We start from the raw sequence: 16,381 nt of genomic DNA, 5'->3' as shown, positions 1-16,381 counted from the left end.
TGACTTAGCCATGAGAGATTAAAACTGTACGCCCTGTGCTCAAGAGACTAGCATGGAGATGCCTGAGCAAATACCAGCTAAGGCTCAAACATTCTTTCCCAAACACCATTTTGCAGCGGCAGCCACTTCTACATTTACTCCTCTGAAAATACATATTTTGCTCTACAAAGGCTTGCACCAGTAAAAATGGCTTTGCTAAGAAGAAATTGTCTGCTTTAAAGAGCTCACTCAACAGAAGCATCTTCTCCCTCGATCATGCAGATCATCAGGAGCAAAGACATGACAAATTAACTTGAGAAAATGGAAGCCACCGAGTAATCCAAACCAGCAGATAGCAATTTAGCTCCAATTTATACAAAACGGAAGATATAACAGGCAGAGGCAGCTTTAGTGAACTTGATACACGTTCATCAGGACATGGTCAGCCAGTATTTCTAAATAATCAGGACTGAAAGTATCTGACATTATTTTTGTCAGAGGAAGAAAACTGGAACAATGCTGAAGCAGAAAAACACAGGTAAGACGGAACAGTGGAAAAGTTCTCAGTTCAAAACTTCAGTAGTCAGAGATAGCAAAGCAGAAATTTGGGCAATTTGGGAATGAAAAAAAAGGAGCAACTTCCCTCTGGACATAATTCAGCTTGAACTTTCAGTTAGACTGTAAGGTTAAAGCCAGCCACAAATTACTACACGAAGTGAGGATGAAGAGAAATTTCTAGTTTAGGCATGCATGTGCTAGTATACCCATTCACATGAGACCATCCAGAGATGAAACAAAGGGCAGGGCATAAGAAAAGGGATGCAGTAGGCCAAACGGGCCAAGTGGTTTTTGAGAAATGTTTGTGTATGTACATGAGGAGAAGCAAAGAAGACAAAACCCCCATACATAGAGAACTAGTAGAGTGGGAAACATGAGGCAGAAGCTATAGAATAAACAAATTTGGTGTTTTATAGGAAAGCACAATGTAAAAGGAAGACTGAAGGAGATTGTTATCCACATGCAACTATTTTTCATGGAAATCAGCAAATACGGAACTTCAGTAGAGGATGCAAAAGCAGCAATTTTGCCTAATGCTTATCCCAATTAGACTGTGAAGCTCACAAGGTACAGAAAAATTTCTGTATTTAAACACAGAAAAAGGCATTTATCATCCCCTCCTCTCTCTCTACTCCCAACCAAATTCAACCTGACAGCATCAGTTCAGGCTAAATATTGTATCAGAGACATGTTCACAACAACTACATCCTTCAAGCACTGCATGAAGCTCACCTAACTTCTAGAGCATCCACAGCTCAGTGAGGACATTCTTACTGCAAGGGACTGATCCCTTTTAAATGTCCCAGCTTCTCCGAGGCAGAAAATTAACTTCTCACATTTTTAGTACTTTTTAAATAAAAATATTTAAAAGTCTAAGATGAGTAAATAATTAATATATAAGACATTTAACTTATATTATAAAAAGTCTAAAGAGATTAATTAAGGGAATCCAGGGATCCAGCAGAGGAACTCAGACTCAACTCAAAAATTACTTGAAAGTAACAGCAAAAAAACCCTCACCTTCTCCAAGCTGAATGCTGTAACTGTTCTTTACCATTAATCCAGGTTCTACACAAGGCCATGCCTTGTTCATGTGCATTAAGCCATCGTGTGTGGGTGGCACTGCAAACCACCAGAAAGGAGCTTGCTGGGCATTAGAGGCTTGTAGGCATTAGAGTCCCAGAGAAAGCAGGTAAACGGCTCACTCAACTCAATTCCGTGTTTTTCATGGGTTGCTGAAGCAACCTTGAAAAAACAAGCACTATTTTTAGGTAGACTCTGTCCCCCCACAAGTGCCATGTAGTCTACAGCCAAAACAAGACTTCCAAGCTCCACATTCTCCTTCCACGAGGCTTCAGGCAGACAGGACTGAATCCAATCTTTGCGAGTACTGCTGCAGAGGCAACTCATCTTGTACAAATATTTAATGAAAAATGCTTTAAAGCAATACAAGAGGGAAGTTAAGTATTCTCTGAACAAGTTAAGTATTGTCAGAACAAGCACCATTATTACATCACCAGCTGCATTGCTGCCAGCATGAGAAAACTAAATATTGAAATAAATGGAGCAGCACACACTCACAAGTGGAGGATCTGTCCCAGGCTGATCTGTTTTGGCCCAGCAAAACACAGAAAGGAGTATTGAAGAGACAAACAAACAGGTCTGGATTAGATGACCAGGCAGCTCACTCCTGGTATTACCGTCCTAACTGCTGACAAAGTGCTGAGAACACAGTGAAAGCCAGTGCTGGGCAGGGAGCCTCCCTGGCACACACCGTGGATCGGGGAGCCTCCCTGGCACACACCGTGGATCGGGGAGCCTCCCTGGCACACACTGTGGATCGGGAGCCTCCCTGGCACACACCATAGATCAGGGAGCCTGGCTGTGTATCCCCAGCAGGGTGGCAGGTTACACCAAAGCACAGCCCTGGGCCCAGCAGTGCGGGCTGGTGTGACTGAAGAGCTGAAGGGACTGTGGCTGCTGCAGAACAGCCATTTGTGGTTATGGAATGCTTCTGCTGAACACACCTGCAGTGGAAAAGGGCTTATCCTTACCTCCAGTGCCCACCTGTAGCCCAGTGTGGATTTACTTGTTTTGTAGTGGAGCTCTGGCAGATATCAGTCTGTACTCCTCTGAATAGTCTTGTGTCATCCATGCCCTCCTGCAGTGGCAGCATCTTAGAACTCACTGGTCCCCTTTTCTTTTTAAATTAGCCATATAACTACAAAGTGACAGACTTATCAAAAAGATCTAATGAAAAATATTATCAAATATCAAAAATCACTCTACAATACAGTTATAGGATTATTTAAAATAGAACACTTGTTCTTTGGGCTTCAACAGCAGTAAGAAACCAAACCCACCTGCTTCCTCCACCAGTGATGGACCTGTGGCTATGAATCTGCCAAAAAGCACTAACTCACCTCATTCCAAGAAATCAGGTGTGGTTTTGAAAGGTAAGTAATAAAAATTTGCAAGAACATTAGCACAAAGCATTTTTAGGTTTATTTAAATAAAAATTATAATTTATACAAGACTTTTTAAACAAACAAGATTTTCTTAAAAAATGTACAGGGCAAATAATTTCATTATTTCAATTATTCATACAGTATAAGTCTTTTGTCAAACAAAAGTTACACTGATAATGAATTATTTACAATTTCAAAATATAGACTCAAACCTCAGACATAAAAATTTTAACATCCATTATATTTCAATGATTAGTAGAAATTAAACATCTGCCAAAATGTACAGAGTTCAATAAAAACTAACAATGTTTTTAAACAGGTTTAAGTAGCCAAAAAAAAGGTACATCCTTTCATCTCTTCATGGTTGGATAAAATCCCTTTTCTCTTTGTCTGCAGAACAAGGGTAGGGTTTTGCTGCTGGCATCCTGTGTGATGTTGCTACTAATAAATAGCTTGTTTCATTCAATCTTGCCTCACAAAAGCTACAGTGCACAGAAAGGCATGATTTCATATTTCAGCTTGTTTAGCCTTTTGAATTTAAGTGGTTGCTGATAATTAAAGCAGTCAGTTTTCATCTCCCTTTTTTTATTCAGTCTTTCAAAGGGACTCAAACTAACCTGTGAACTTCTTTAGAAGTTAAATCCAATTACGCGTGAATGATCCAGACATCTACAGACATCAACAGAACTGCAAATATAAACAGCAATCAGACAGACAGAATGACAAGAACATCACTTTCTGCTATTTAGAAGCACTTTACATTAAGTGTTCCAACACAGCCTGTTACTGTATTGCACCAGGCTGTACTGCAAAACTAGACAGGAAGATTGGAATTTAAGGTGAGAACTTCAGTGTAACCGTACAAGTCAAATACATTATTTACTCACTGCCAGTCCCCTCCTGCCCTCCAAACCTGGGAGGGTGTAGCAGCAGGAAAAGCATGAGTAAACACATTAAGGGTACCTTCTGGCATCTCTGAAGTCACATACACCACAGTTATGCAGCAGGAACCCAGATAATGTAAAGTCAAATTTGCAAAATATATACACAGATGTCTGTCAATTATATTACAACTCTATTAAAAAAAAAAAAAGAAATCCAGTCTGTTTCCTGTACATTAGAGTGAATCAATGTTGCATTGCAGTTTGCACTGGGTTTACTGCTTTAAGAATCTCTAACTTTTAAGTTCACACTGTTAAATGTGTGGACTCATTTCAAACATCAGAAAATAAATTTTAAGAGCATATTGTACACATGAGGCATTTCAGTCTGGGAACAAGATAATGATTTCCTTTCTCTGAAGCGTAGGTATGGTTAATTGTCCCGGCACCATCAGTATAGATCCTATAGCTCCTTCAGGAACCAGAATCTAGGACAACCTTGTTTACAATGGTCAGCCAGTGGGGAGGAGGAGGGTGGGAGGGGGAGGAGGTAATAAGTGCAAGTGAACTGATTTACTACTGAAACTGCTGTTATGATCAGAGTGAAGGTATAAATTACACTTGAAAAATGATACAAAAATAAGAAAAAGAGCATGCTCTCTGTAAAAAATATAGTTTTCTGTTTCTTCAAAAAGAAAAAAAAGGATAATCTTAAAACACACCCAAGGGATTTTTAATTAAGACAAAATGAATGGATCTGATTAAGATTTATATAACATTAAGCCATTTTAATGCCTATTTGTTATCCAAACTTACTATTCAAGGAAGATTCTAGAAAGGAAAGCCTAATTATAATACACAGAAATTACAAAAAAGAGACTAACAGAATTTAAAGTAGGTTTGAAGAGAAAAATTTAAGACCAAGAATATTTACCTAAACATATAACCTGAATGTGTGAAGTGATGAAAGCATAAACTGTCAAGCCACATCCACTTTAGACAGTGGCAAAATGGATTTCCCACCAGCTGCACTTCCATTTTAAGTTTCCAGGCCCTGAGTTACAGCATACCCAAGGTGGTGTTAGAAACGCACCCTTTTTCAGGTCATGTGAAGACATGTTCAAGTGCTACTCAAAAGGGAGAACTCAAAAATTACATTTTTGCCATTACAGTGGCTTCCCCCTCCCCCTCATTCCTGCTTACATTTCCACCCAGGGCACAGAGTGTTACCCCATCGGTGTTTCACTTTACAATACTCAATCAAATCATGGTATTTAAGAATATTTCTTCATATTAAGTTCATATTAAGTTCTCATATCATACCTATTCACGGCCAGACTAAAAATAGGTTTGTACATGTTGACTGCCACCTTCTTTATTGCTGCTGCATTTGTTGACACTTTTTAATTTAAAACTGTGCTAAGAGTTAAACACCCTTTGGTGTTTGTTACCTCTCTCCCCCCATTCATTTTACTTCTTTCCTTTATAAAGAAAGAAAATTCTTGTTTAAAAAAAAACAGAAAAAAAATCCACGAAATTAAGTCCCATTTTTACACAAGAATTTCCACCTCCATTGCCTTTTTTTTTTTTTTTTACAGCCATTCATATAATGTCTGGAGAATCCATACTGCTCAACTCAAAAGACATAGCAAAGGAAAAGACACACTGGAAGGCTTGGCATAACTCCTACTGTGCTTTCATGAAAATGCAAATAAAATTCTAAACCTCTCAGATGGGTGCCATTATATAGAGTATAAAAGCTTTCTAATATTAAAGACAAAGGTCAATATGTGCTTTGCTGCTAGACAGGCCTGAGAGAGTTCAGAGGAGCACAGCCTTCCTGTTTTACCTGGCAGTTGGGTTTAATTGTTACTAAAATTTAATTCTGCAAGGGGGAAGACAGCAGCATATCAATGCTCCTCAAATTATCCTTTGAGAGGAACTAGTGCTTTCAGTTGCTATATTACAGTGTTTCTTCTCATTACAAGGTAACTCAAGAGAAAAGCCAAATTTAAAAAAGTCATGTCTGTTTAGTTTAATTATTCCCACCTCCCCCAACACAAAAAGCCTGCAAGTCTTTAATGCATTAACATACAAATGCCTTGTACATACAACATGTACAACAGCTGAGCCCTTCTATGACAAGTATCTACAGAAATAGAAATATATGATACCTAATATTTTAGGAACAACATTTTCGTGCCCTCTTTTATAAAAAGTATCCGCCTGCCTTCCTTCCTCTTACTTCAGTTTATTAGGAAAGGAAGATGTAGTTACAAACTTTCTCCTCCAATTCATCGTACAAGTAACTGAAACATCTGTATGCATGAAAAATTGAACCTAACCAAACCAATAAAATATCCTTCTGTGACACAAAAATTAGCAAGGAGGAGTTATTTTAAATGCAGTTGTAAATATGGAAATACTAAGATGCTAATACTTCCTTGGTGTTGCTATCAGTTTTAATAAAGAACCCAATTCAAAATTGAGCTGAAGAAGGAGACTTCAGGCTGCTGCATCCATTATTCTCACATCACAGGGAAAAACAACTAAGATAAAGGGACAAACTAGTGACATCAGTGGAGTTAAAGGGATCATTCTGTTTCACTTCATTACGTAGTCAGGTCTCCAAGTATCTTCCCAGCTTTTAATGTCAGTAAATAAACATTAAAAGTGCTTAATGTGCAAGGCTAATAGTGATGATAGCACTTTCACTGTTTTGTTTCATTTTGGTTTTTTGGTTTTTTTTTACAAAAACCTTAAAAACAAACATGAAGGTATATATAAAATACACTTGGTTTATGTAACAGACAGAATATAAACCACCAGACAAGAAAAATTATTGCAAAATAGATGAGGATGTTCTTTTTTTTTTCACTACCAAGTTGTAAAATAAGAAAGTTTCCTTTAGTTCTTCTAGGATAAGATACTAGCTCTCATTGCTGGATGTTGCAGATGTTATTTTCACATACTGGCTGAGAATCGTCTCAAAAGCTTCATCTCTGTGTACCATGGCACCAAAAATCAAAGGCTAAACAACAGAAAAAAAACACATCACGTTAGTCCAGGAAGAAAAATATTCCTCCAGGTATAATTTTGGTCAGGTCAATAGGAACAGATCAATTGTACTAGAAGTGCATTAATAAAGTCATAAGATTACTTTTCTCTACTAAATCCGTATTTATATGGTAGAGTTTCTAATATTTTCCACTTTTTTATCTTCTTCCTCAACTAATCATGGCATAAAATGCATCTGGACTGAGTATGAGGATTGGAGAACACTGTAACCCACTTTCGTCTCCATGCCCTTGGAGCATGATGTTTTCCTGATTGACCTCTGCCTTCATTAAAGGTCTAAAACTCTTTATCAGTGCCTCTACATTGTGGCTCATAGAATATATATTTAGGTAGATTACTATTTTCAAACTCCTAATTGTGAAGTACTTCTCAATATCAAACAACAAGCTGAAAACCTCATACAACTGTCATGTAACTCAACGAAAAGTTATTTGTAAGTGATTATTTTGAAATATGGTTCAGACATATGCTAAGAAATGCTTCAGTTGCCCAAAAGGCATTTGAGAATCTTCAGTCTTATGGTACTAAAGACTGAAACAGGAAAACTTTATCTGAGAGTCAGGCTCTTCCACTCCAAAGCCTCCTCATCCACAGATACTCTCAAGCCATAACCTTTTTGTTTCAGACTATGCAGCAGAGCAGCCCCCAATGCTCCTCAAGACGGATGCCAGGGAAAATCTTTCTAAAGTGTTAAAGTAAGATAGTCCAGATGCAGTAGAACAAGCTGAATGTTTAATTCATTAAAATTCTGAAGACAAACATACTGAATAGTAGACGAGTGAATTTAAAACAAACAAACAAAAAAAGCCAAAAACTGCTGCAAGTGGACAAAAAACCTTTATGCTGGTGCTAACCAGAGAAGGAAGAAAAGAAGGGTATGAAGTCAAACCCAGCAATATCAATACAGCCAGCTACTTACTTTTTGTGTAGATGGTGTCGATACAGCAATACCCATCCCTGATCCTGGGAGAACAGAGAGCACTTTATACTAAAAAGAAAAAAAACCACAAAAGATATCTTACATACTGAACAACTGCAAAAAATGCTGTGGAGGTGACACAGCTTATCACTGGTATGTCCTTCCAATATTCACACAGAGGAAGAGACCCCCAAGTCAGACCTTTGTTTCCCACCTCCAAATAAAAGCAGGCACAGTACATGTTCATGCTTGGTTGCACAATCCCTGTCTCACCTTTGTTAAAAAAAACCCTAAACAGATGCAAAAGGACTTTTATGGCAGTAAAGACTAACCAACAAACGTGCCAGCATTACTTTAAGTATGATGTTTGAAACCCATTCATATGGATTATTAATTCCAATAGGAATGTTAAATTTGAGTGTAAGTTGTCTGCTTTATAGACATGTGTTATAAATAGAAGGAATTAATTTGGAAATCTGGAGGTACCTACACAGTAGCAGACACCACGCTTTGTTTCTTTGCTCAACATGATTTAATCTGTGGCACTCATGGCCACAAGATGCAGCAGAAAGCAGGTGTGTTTAAAATGAAGACAAGTGAAGAAGGATGACATTGTACTTGCTGTGCTTCCAACCATGCACTTGGTGCCCATTACTGATGGGTCCCAACTAGATAAAACTCCAGCCCAACCCAGTCTGGCTATTCTAATGACCTGCCTTTCTTCAATGACAACAATCCTTCCTCACTTTGTGGCACCTACTTTTAAGATGGTGCATCTACCAATATCCACACCAAAAATAAAGTTAGTATTACGCCATTCCTGCTTCCAATAAGTCTTATTAAAGAGTATGCAGTATCTCTATCAATACTGTAGTTAATAAACAACACAATTTTAATCTTTAAAATAATTCAGGAGTATAAGGGTTTAGTAAACTACTTAGTCTTCATGCTCATAGTAAGTTTGCTCGTGGTGAGTCTGAATGGCTAAACAACCAGTTCCAGGAAGAATTACATTTTACTTGATAATAAAAATTTACTTGATAAGTTTACTTGATAGTAAAAATTATCAATGGTATGCTTTTTCAAAATAATAAGGAAAAATGCAAAACATGACTAGATGAAGAGAAAATAATTTTTCTCCCCTATTTGCAACACCAATCAGACATACCTTCTGGATATCCGTTATATCTGTTAGCTTTATAACCTTATTTTTTTTAGATGATCCAGATTTTGAGCTTTCGAAGCACAAGTAACTGAAAAAGAGAAAAGAAAATGTTAATTTTGATAAAGTATTCTAAAACAAATTTCTCAAATATTCCTCTTGTCTCTTCTGAAGTTTGAAATCTCAGAGGTTTAAATCAGCTTCAAAACCAAAGAAAGAGGCACACAAATTGCAGTTCAGTTATGGCTTGTAATTTAGAGCAAACATTTATAAATTCTAGCAACTGACTGATGTGTCTGAAAGCCCAGAACATACGGTATGCATACAAACACCCAAGAATTCTTGTATTTATATTACTGCATTTAATGGTTAAACCTCACAAGCATTTTAAAGACACACAAGGGACATATATCCTTAAACAACTAAAATACCAAATCTCAAAAAGCTTATAAATCTTTTACCATTCTAAAAGAAGATTAATGAAAAACACTGTGTTAGTTTCATGGTATTGTGATGCAGACAAAAGCTCAGATTTATAAATGCTGGAGAGTGGTCTCCATCACTAGGTGACATCGCATACAGATGAGCTTTACTTCTTTTCATTACACTCCAAAGGAACTTCAGTGCAAGACCCAAACAGTAATGATCAGAGTTATTCAGCCCTGGGAGGCTGGGAGGTAGTAAGGATTTAAAAAAAACCCTAAAAACAAACAAAAAGAACCCCACCAAAAAAAAAAACAAAAAAAAACCAAAAAATGAAAACAAAAACCAAACCAACCAACCAACTTTAAAAAAAAAAAAACCCACCACTAAAAAAACACCCATAAAAATCAAGTACTGGATCTGAAACCAAGGCTTGATTTTCAGTTTTCTTTCTATTACATGTAATTTCAAGGAAGCTATATATTAACCTTGCTTTAAAATCCAAAAAAACTATTTGCCAAATACCTGTTGATCACAACTTTCAAAGTACACTTAGCTTTTAGGTTTCTTTTCTAGTATATATATAGTTAGCACATTATCCACATCAAGAACTCCAGCTACTAACAACTGCCTATACAGAGCTACTCTGCATTCCTGTGCAAGCCTTTCAAAGCAAAATCACTTTTGTTAAGTGTTGCCATACGCCAGATTCAGCTCTCCTTGTGATGCTTTTTTGAACCTATAAAGCACTTGGAAACGGCATTTTTGTTTCAAAACATTGTTAAAGGATCACTTTTAGATTCAAATTCTTTAATGTCTTGCATTTCCCTCCTAAAAAATGTGTGGAGTGCAATGACTCACTTTTCTGTGACATAAAGAATTCCATGCCTGATGTAGTCTGTAGGCATCTTCTTATCTCTGTTAATCAAGCAACAGCGCCAGCCATTTTCAGATGCTGAAAAAATCATAACAAGAATTCTTAGTTTAAGAAAAAGAAAGAGAGAGACAGGCACTACCCCCAACAGTTTCCTTATAAAACAGAAAGCAATAAATATTAAACTTTAGATACTTAAAACTAAAAGTGCTTAGAAAGAAAAGCCTAAATAAGGTGTTTTAGCCATCATAACATCTGTTTTAACACTGGTTTTAAAAAACCCAAAACAAAAACCACCCACACAATTATTCCCTTTAACTCCACTATTGGATTTGCATAACCACAAAAGGCACATCAGGCTGTGCACTTTTTCAAAGAGCAAGGACATGGAATGAAAGCGGCTGTCTCCATTCATCCTAATTTAAAGCAAGACTTTTTAATCAAAAGCTTACACCTATGCAATGAACAGAAAGAGAATTCAACTTTAAACTGTCCTTGGCTTTTTACAAAATACTCTACTGATGGCATCATACCTGTCAAAGGACGTTCATTCTCTGACAGGTTAAAAACTTCATGGAAATTCCCCTTCTTGGTGGTATGCAAACGACTTGTGTCTTCATCTTTGCTTATTCCGGCTGGGGTGCTTGAGCCCACGTAGATTCTGGATCCTGCTGTCTGAATCTGCAGAAAAAGAAAACCACAATTCCAAAATCTGAGCAGCAACATTTAAGCTACACTCTTAAAAATAATTTGGCTGACTACTCTTTCTAAAAAATTAAAAAATCTATAATGCAACAATTTTCATTAATTACTTCAATAAAGTTAACTTTGGACTACTGCACTATGCTGTTGCTATAACACCAATCTCTAATACAGCACCTAAACACAACCTTTCAAAGTGCTGCCCTTTAATGGACACCCTTTGCAGGGGTGAAGCACATGGTGCTAAATGCACCTACCTTAAGATACCATTTATCTACAGTAAAGGCTATATCCGATTAGATACAGCTAAGTCACTGCACACAGCTCCAACGACTGTAACTAGTGGGACTACTAACAGACAATAGGTATCAGCACTTGGCTTGTCTTCAAGAGTTAGACAAAATATTACTGCACAAAAGAAGTTTAGAAAGAAAAAAGAGCAAAGAAAAAGCCACGCAAAACTGCATAAGCTCATTACAAATACAAATGCTGAAATTGAAAGCAAGTTTTCCACGCTACGATCCATACCTTTTCATGCCCTGACAGCTAGCAGGAAAAGAAACAAACAACACAAATGTGACAGTGACAAAAGAAAAAAAGTAAAATCTATTTAACAGTATAATACACAGAATAAAACATGAACTGAGTGACACTGCAAGATCTTGCTCACAAACCAAGAGACTACACACAATGAATGCAATTAAAAAAAGAGTTATCCGTGGTTAGAGCACACCAGTTCAATTTATTCAGGTTGCATTAGAGCCATTGATCTTTCCTTTGCTTTGAAGTTACACTGAATTTTGAGAGTGTTGACACATGAAATAAAATCTGAATGGCTGTCAGCATCCTTGTGGGGAAAACAGGCAGCATGGAGTTCCCAAAACCAAAGTACTTGAGTAAAATCTACTTCTAAACAGAGCTCCTCAAGCACTACTAGGAGACTACCCTAGCAACAAGCCTTGCTTCTGGAAGGATAGCAGGCAGTTTCTTTGGAAAGCTTGCCTGCATTTGGTTTTTCATCTTGGTGGGGCACCACATGATTCCAAAAGCTGTCTTTTGTCATTGATGCATTAGCAGCTCCGTTCTTAGCCCTAGCATACACATGGAGTTAAACAACTGGAAAACTGACAACATGGAAGCTCAGGACTAAGCTTTTCCTCTCTAAAGGCCCAATGCTGTTGAAGGCACTAATTTGGCAGCACTTGACACTTTGCAGGATTTAGAGCTAACAAAAGAAATCCAAAGCAAATGAAAAAATGTGTGTTGCAATTGCTAACTAGAAACCAGACTGACAAAACAGGCACAGAAGAGAGTTTTTGTCATCCACCTTTTAGGGTACAATGATACAAAAAAATAAAGAAAGTTGACATGGGAAGCAAATGGCTGATGGTAACTGCAATATTGCCTCAGGTATTGGCCTTCTGCGGTGTTCTTAGCAGTGATCAAGTCCCTGGAACCAAGGAAAATAACAGCTTCTCCAACAATCTGTGTACAAGTAAAGATGAGAAGAACTTTTTGAAATCCTTCTTAGACAAGTTATGTGTCTGCACATGCACATAACCAGGTGAAACTCCACGGCCCAAAACATAAAAAAAGATCAGGGCAAGAGGTCTATTGTTTTTTTGTGCTGGAATAAGGACTATTCCTGCTCTTTGCTACAGTGCTTTATACCTACCTGTTATACAAAGAGATTTAAAAAAGGAGTTTAAACTTCAGCACTACATCCCATCTGGCGGCTAAAAATGTGAGAAAGTTCTGCCCTTATTTCTAGTCCTGCCTAACACATGCAAATGTTTCCCCTAACCACTCAGGCTTGAGACAACCTGTGGTCAATTACTAAGCGAAAAGCATTGCATCCAATTTTGATAAGCCTTAAATCTAACTGGAAGTGATTGGATATGTAATGCTGAAGAGTCCTGATTGTCTAAAAATGTCACCAACAACCTAGAGGTAGAAATACCCGGAGGTATTCCATTTCACTCGATCTGTCATCAGCTTTTGACATACAACCTTTACCGATCAGATACTGTTGTCAGGACTGTTCTCTAAGGACATGGGGTCAGAGTGGTGGTACAAGCAATGAATAATGCATTGTGTCTAAGTTTACAGTGTCTTGTATGCTGTTTAATGATAAGAAGCAAAGACAATGCACACATGCTGGCATTACATGCATTTGGGCTCTATCTGTTCTATGAAGGAAATGAAAAGCCCATCTGATTTTTACCATTTTTGTATAAACATTTATTTTTCATACTATGAGGTCTGCAGAAATCTCTCAAGGGGTGTAAAATTACTGAGATCAAGTTAATGTTTTCAAAGATACTTGGAAGCACCTACTGCAGTCTTGCACATACTTTCCAGGCAGAGAAGCCAAGGCCACCAAGCCAGACATGACAGCACAAAATCTCTGGTCTACTTGTCAAAACTTAACCCATGAAGAAAACCCAGAGTGAATAATTACTCTCTAACTTTATGGATTCAAGCTTAGCAATTCAGAACCCTTCCCCCTCTAAGGCAGATTAGAGAGACCCAGCAAGAAGCTGTCACAACCACCACAGTATGTGAAAAACAACCTTTAAGCTCAAGAAGCACAGAAACTTTTAAGGCCATCTTCTGCAAGCAAGAGAAATACAGGCCACGGATGGTTTCACCGAAGTGTTCATTTATTCCTCTCATCCCTTGAAAAATAGGACCAAAAGATTCACTTTCTGTCATAGACTGTCCTTCTCTTCCACTTCCTTCTGAAATACTCGGATTATGCTGCAGTTATTTTACCACCAACTGCTCCATCACTCCCAGAACTCAAGATTTCTTCTTCACAACTTAACAACTGAGGGTTCATGTGCTTATCCCTTTTGCTCTCCAGTTGTTGTATCCAGGCTGAATTATTGCTCAGTGCTGAGCATTTCAGACAATACTCTCATACTCCATGACTGCAATCAGATATTGTGCTGAGAGGCATTAAGCAAATGCTAAAATGGGGATTAGACTGAAGATCCATTACAACTACTTTAATTTTTAAACTAATAAACATTGACAAATTCAGGGACAACGAAAAGCATAACTAGCTTTTCAGTTATGTCAGGCTCCAAAACAATTTATCAAGATGCACAAAAGACAACACTTGAGATCTAACTATGACATTTTAACAAAAAGAAAATGTACCGTTGGAGTACCAACATGGAGAGACGTCATTTATCACCACTATGCTGAAAGGTCACCTAATAAAAATAACTAAGACATAACACCTAAATCTGTAAACCACGTTATTACCTCTGCTAATGCTTATCCCATTAGTAAGGCACATACTATAATCAAGTCTTTTTTTTTTTTTTTAACTAACTGTTCTTCAATTTACCTAAGCATCTAAATTGCCACTGAAAAGGAATGTCTAAGTATAGAGGTGGATGCATAAATACTAGATTTTGACAATAAAATCACACAGAATGTATGTTAGAGAAACTGATATGAATATGGAAGGTGTTATATTTCTGTGTTTAGCTTCATATGATTCACAGTGTATATATATATATACACATATATATATGCACACACATTTTTGATAATTGATTCTTTTCCTACAACAGAACCCATAGTAAAACTGTGAATCTTGAAAATAATAAAAAAATAGAACTAACGTTGATTGTTAGGATTTAATTAACCTTATCTTTAATGTGCTCTAGTCACTGGAGAAAAGGGAAGGGGAGAAAGGGATCTGATTTTCAGATGATGGGAACAGAGGAACAAAAAGATTTATTACCCTTACCCGTCTCGACACTGTAGCATTAGATCTTTCTTTGAGCTGAGGATCTGTCAGGAGATTTATCCAGATGATATAAGGAGTATCATACTTAGCTCTTAGTCTGGGGCATCGTTTGAAGATAAAATCAACAAGGAAAAACTTTGTTCCAACATAGAGTCCTGAAAAAAATTCACTTCAGTATACATGTTGAAAGGCATTAAGAACATCACTGTTTTAATAATGTTTTAACAAGTTAATGAATGAAACCCAATTCTGCATCTTCAATCATGGTGTTAAAGCATTCCCTTGGTTTTATATTTTGATTCTTCTTCTAATGACAGAAAATTATTTTTCTTTTCCTCCCTGCCCAGATTACTTCCTCCCCATCCTCAGTTCTTTGAAACCACTTACATAGCTGCCATTATGCAGAAGAATATTAAAATAACCCAAACATATGTTCCAGAACCATTCTGAAAACGTGATATACTTCCAAAACAGAAAACAGACCAGAGCATTCAACTCTGCAGCTCCTGCAAGAATTTAAATGGCAACAGAGGGCTCTCACGTACTACATAAAAGCCTATCTTCCAGTCCCTCCTCTTATCCTATCCAAGTTATTTCCTCGCATTCTGCCAGATTAAAAAGGGCTTAAAATACTCTCTCAAAACTTTACTGAGTGTAATTCAGAACTCCTGAGAGTCAGAGTAAAAAGATAATTCCTCACACATCTAATTCAACTGCTGCATTAAGCAAACCTACATTTATGTTCAAGCTAACACAATTTCAAGTTCAGTGCCACTAAAAGTAATACTCATTTTACTATATCATTACTTTTATGAAGAAAAAAAAAAAAAGAGGTTCTTGGTTCACAGTACAGGGTTTCATACCTTAGAAAAACGATGGTCTCATGCTATAGTGACAAGCCTCTTTTCCCAACTTCCAGTTGAGACTAATTACCTGCAATTTCATCCACAGTTCATTTTGTCCAGCCTATCCTCCAAGTTTTACAAGTATACCCATCAACTTTTCCATTTTTTCTTACCCTGTCATCTTCATGCTTTCTATGTCTTGCCACATATTTATAAGGATGTATGAGCAAAAAAACCTCAAAATGTAGGACCTTCCAGAAGCCTTATATTTGACAGTCTGAAGAGCTCTGCTAACAGCTCATCATAAACTTCTCTTCAAGAAGCAAAAGCACTAGCCAGTCTTTTTCTGTTATATACAGAGGCGGTTTTTGAAACTCTCAAGACAAATGATGCCAAGTACAATGACAATACTTTAAAACACTGCGTTATTTATTAATGAAGGTTTTCTTTCTTAAACTCTAAAATTCTCCCTCTAAAGATCATGTAAATTTTAGCGCATTAAATCTAGACTGTAACAGGTCAATTATTTATTGTGTTTACCCAGTCCAAGGCCAAGAATCCTGTAGGGCAAAAAGCAGGATGCAATAAAAGCTGCCCACAGAGCAACATAGAGCTTCTGTGTTATTTCTGGCTGGACCCACATAAACAAGCTGCACAAAAAAAAGAAACAAAATTTTATTACTAGTGTTCCAAATACCAGTCAAGTCTTGTTTTAAAGGGAAAAAA

At 37.2% G+C, this 16,381-nt stretch overlaps 1 protein-coding gene across 2 annotated transcripts in view; it reads right to left on the bottom strand.

Annotated features, from left to right (window-relative positions):
- Positions 1-3,019: 3,019 nt before the first annotated feature.
- The window catches only part of GRAMD4 (GRAM domain containing 4), a 74,893-nt gene continuing 61,531 nt past the window's right edge, over positions 3,020-16,381 (bottom strand). For both annotated transcript variants that reach the window (XM_050324150.1, XM_050324152.1), the window contains 7 exons: positions 16,196-16,305; positions 14,811-14,965; positions 10,876-11,023; positions 10,330-10,423; positions 9,052-9,136; positions 7,884-7,952; positions 3,020-6,917 (listed from right to left, as the gene is read on the bottom strand). In XM_050324150.1, coding sequence (XP_050180107.1) covers positions 6,816-6,917; positions 7,884-7,952; positions 9,052-9,136; positions 10,330-10,423; positions 10,876-11,023; positions 14,811-14,965; positions 16,196-16,305 — 763 coding nt within the window. In that variant the 3' untranslated portion in view covers positions 3,020-6,815. The remainder of the gene's footprint in view (positions 6,918-7,883; positions 7,953-9,051; positions 9,137-10,329; positions 10,424-10,875; positions 11,024-14,810; positions 14,966-16,195; positions 16,306-16,381) is intronic.

This window comes from Myiozetetes cayanensis, unplaced genomic scaffold (assembly GCF_022539395.1).
Source record: "Myiozetetes cayanensis isolate MyiCay16 unplaced genomic scaffold, myiCay2020 scf3, whole genome shotgun sequence".
Taxonomy (NCBI): Eukaryota; Metazoa; Chordata; class Aves; order Passeriformes; family Tyrannidae; genus Myiozetetes; species Myiozetetes cayanensis.
This window is presented reverse-complemented; position numbering and strand designations above follow the sequence as displayed.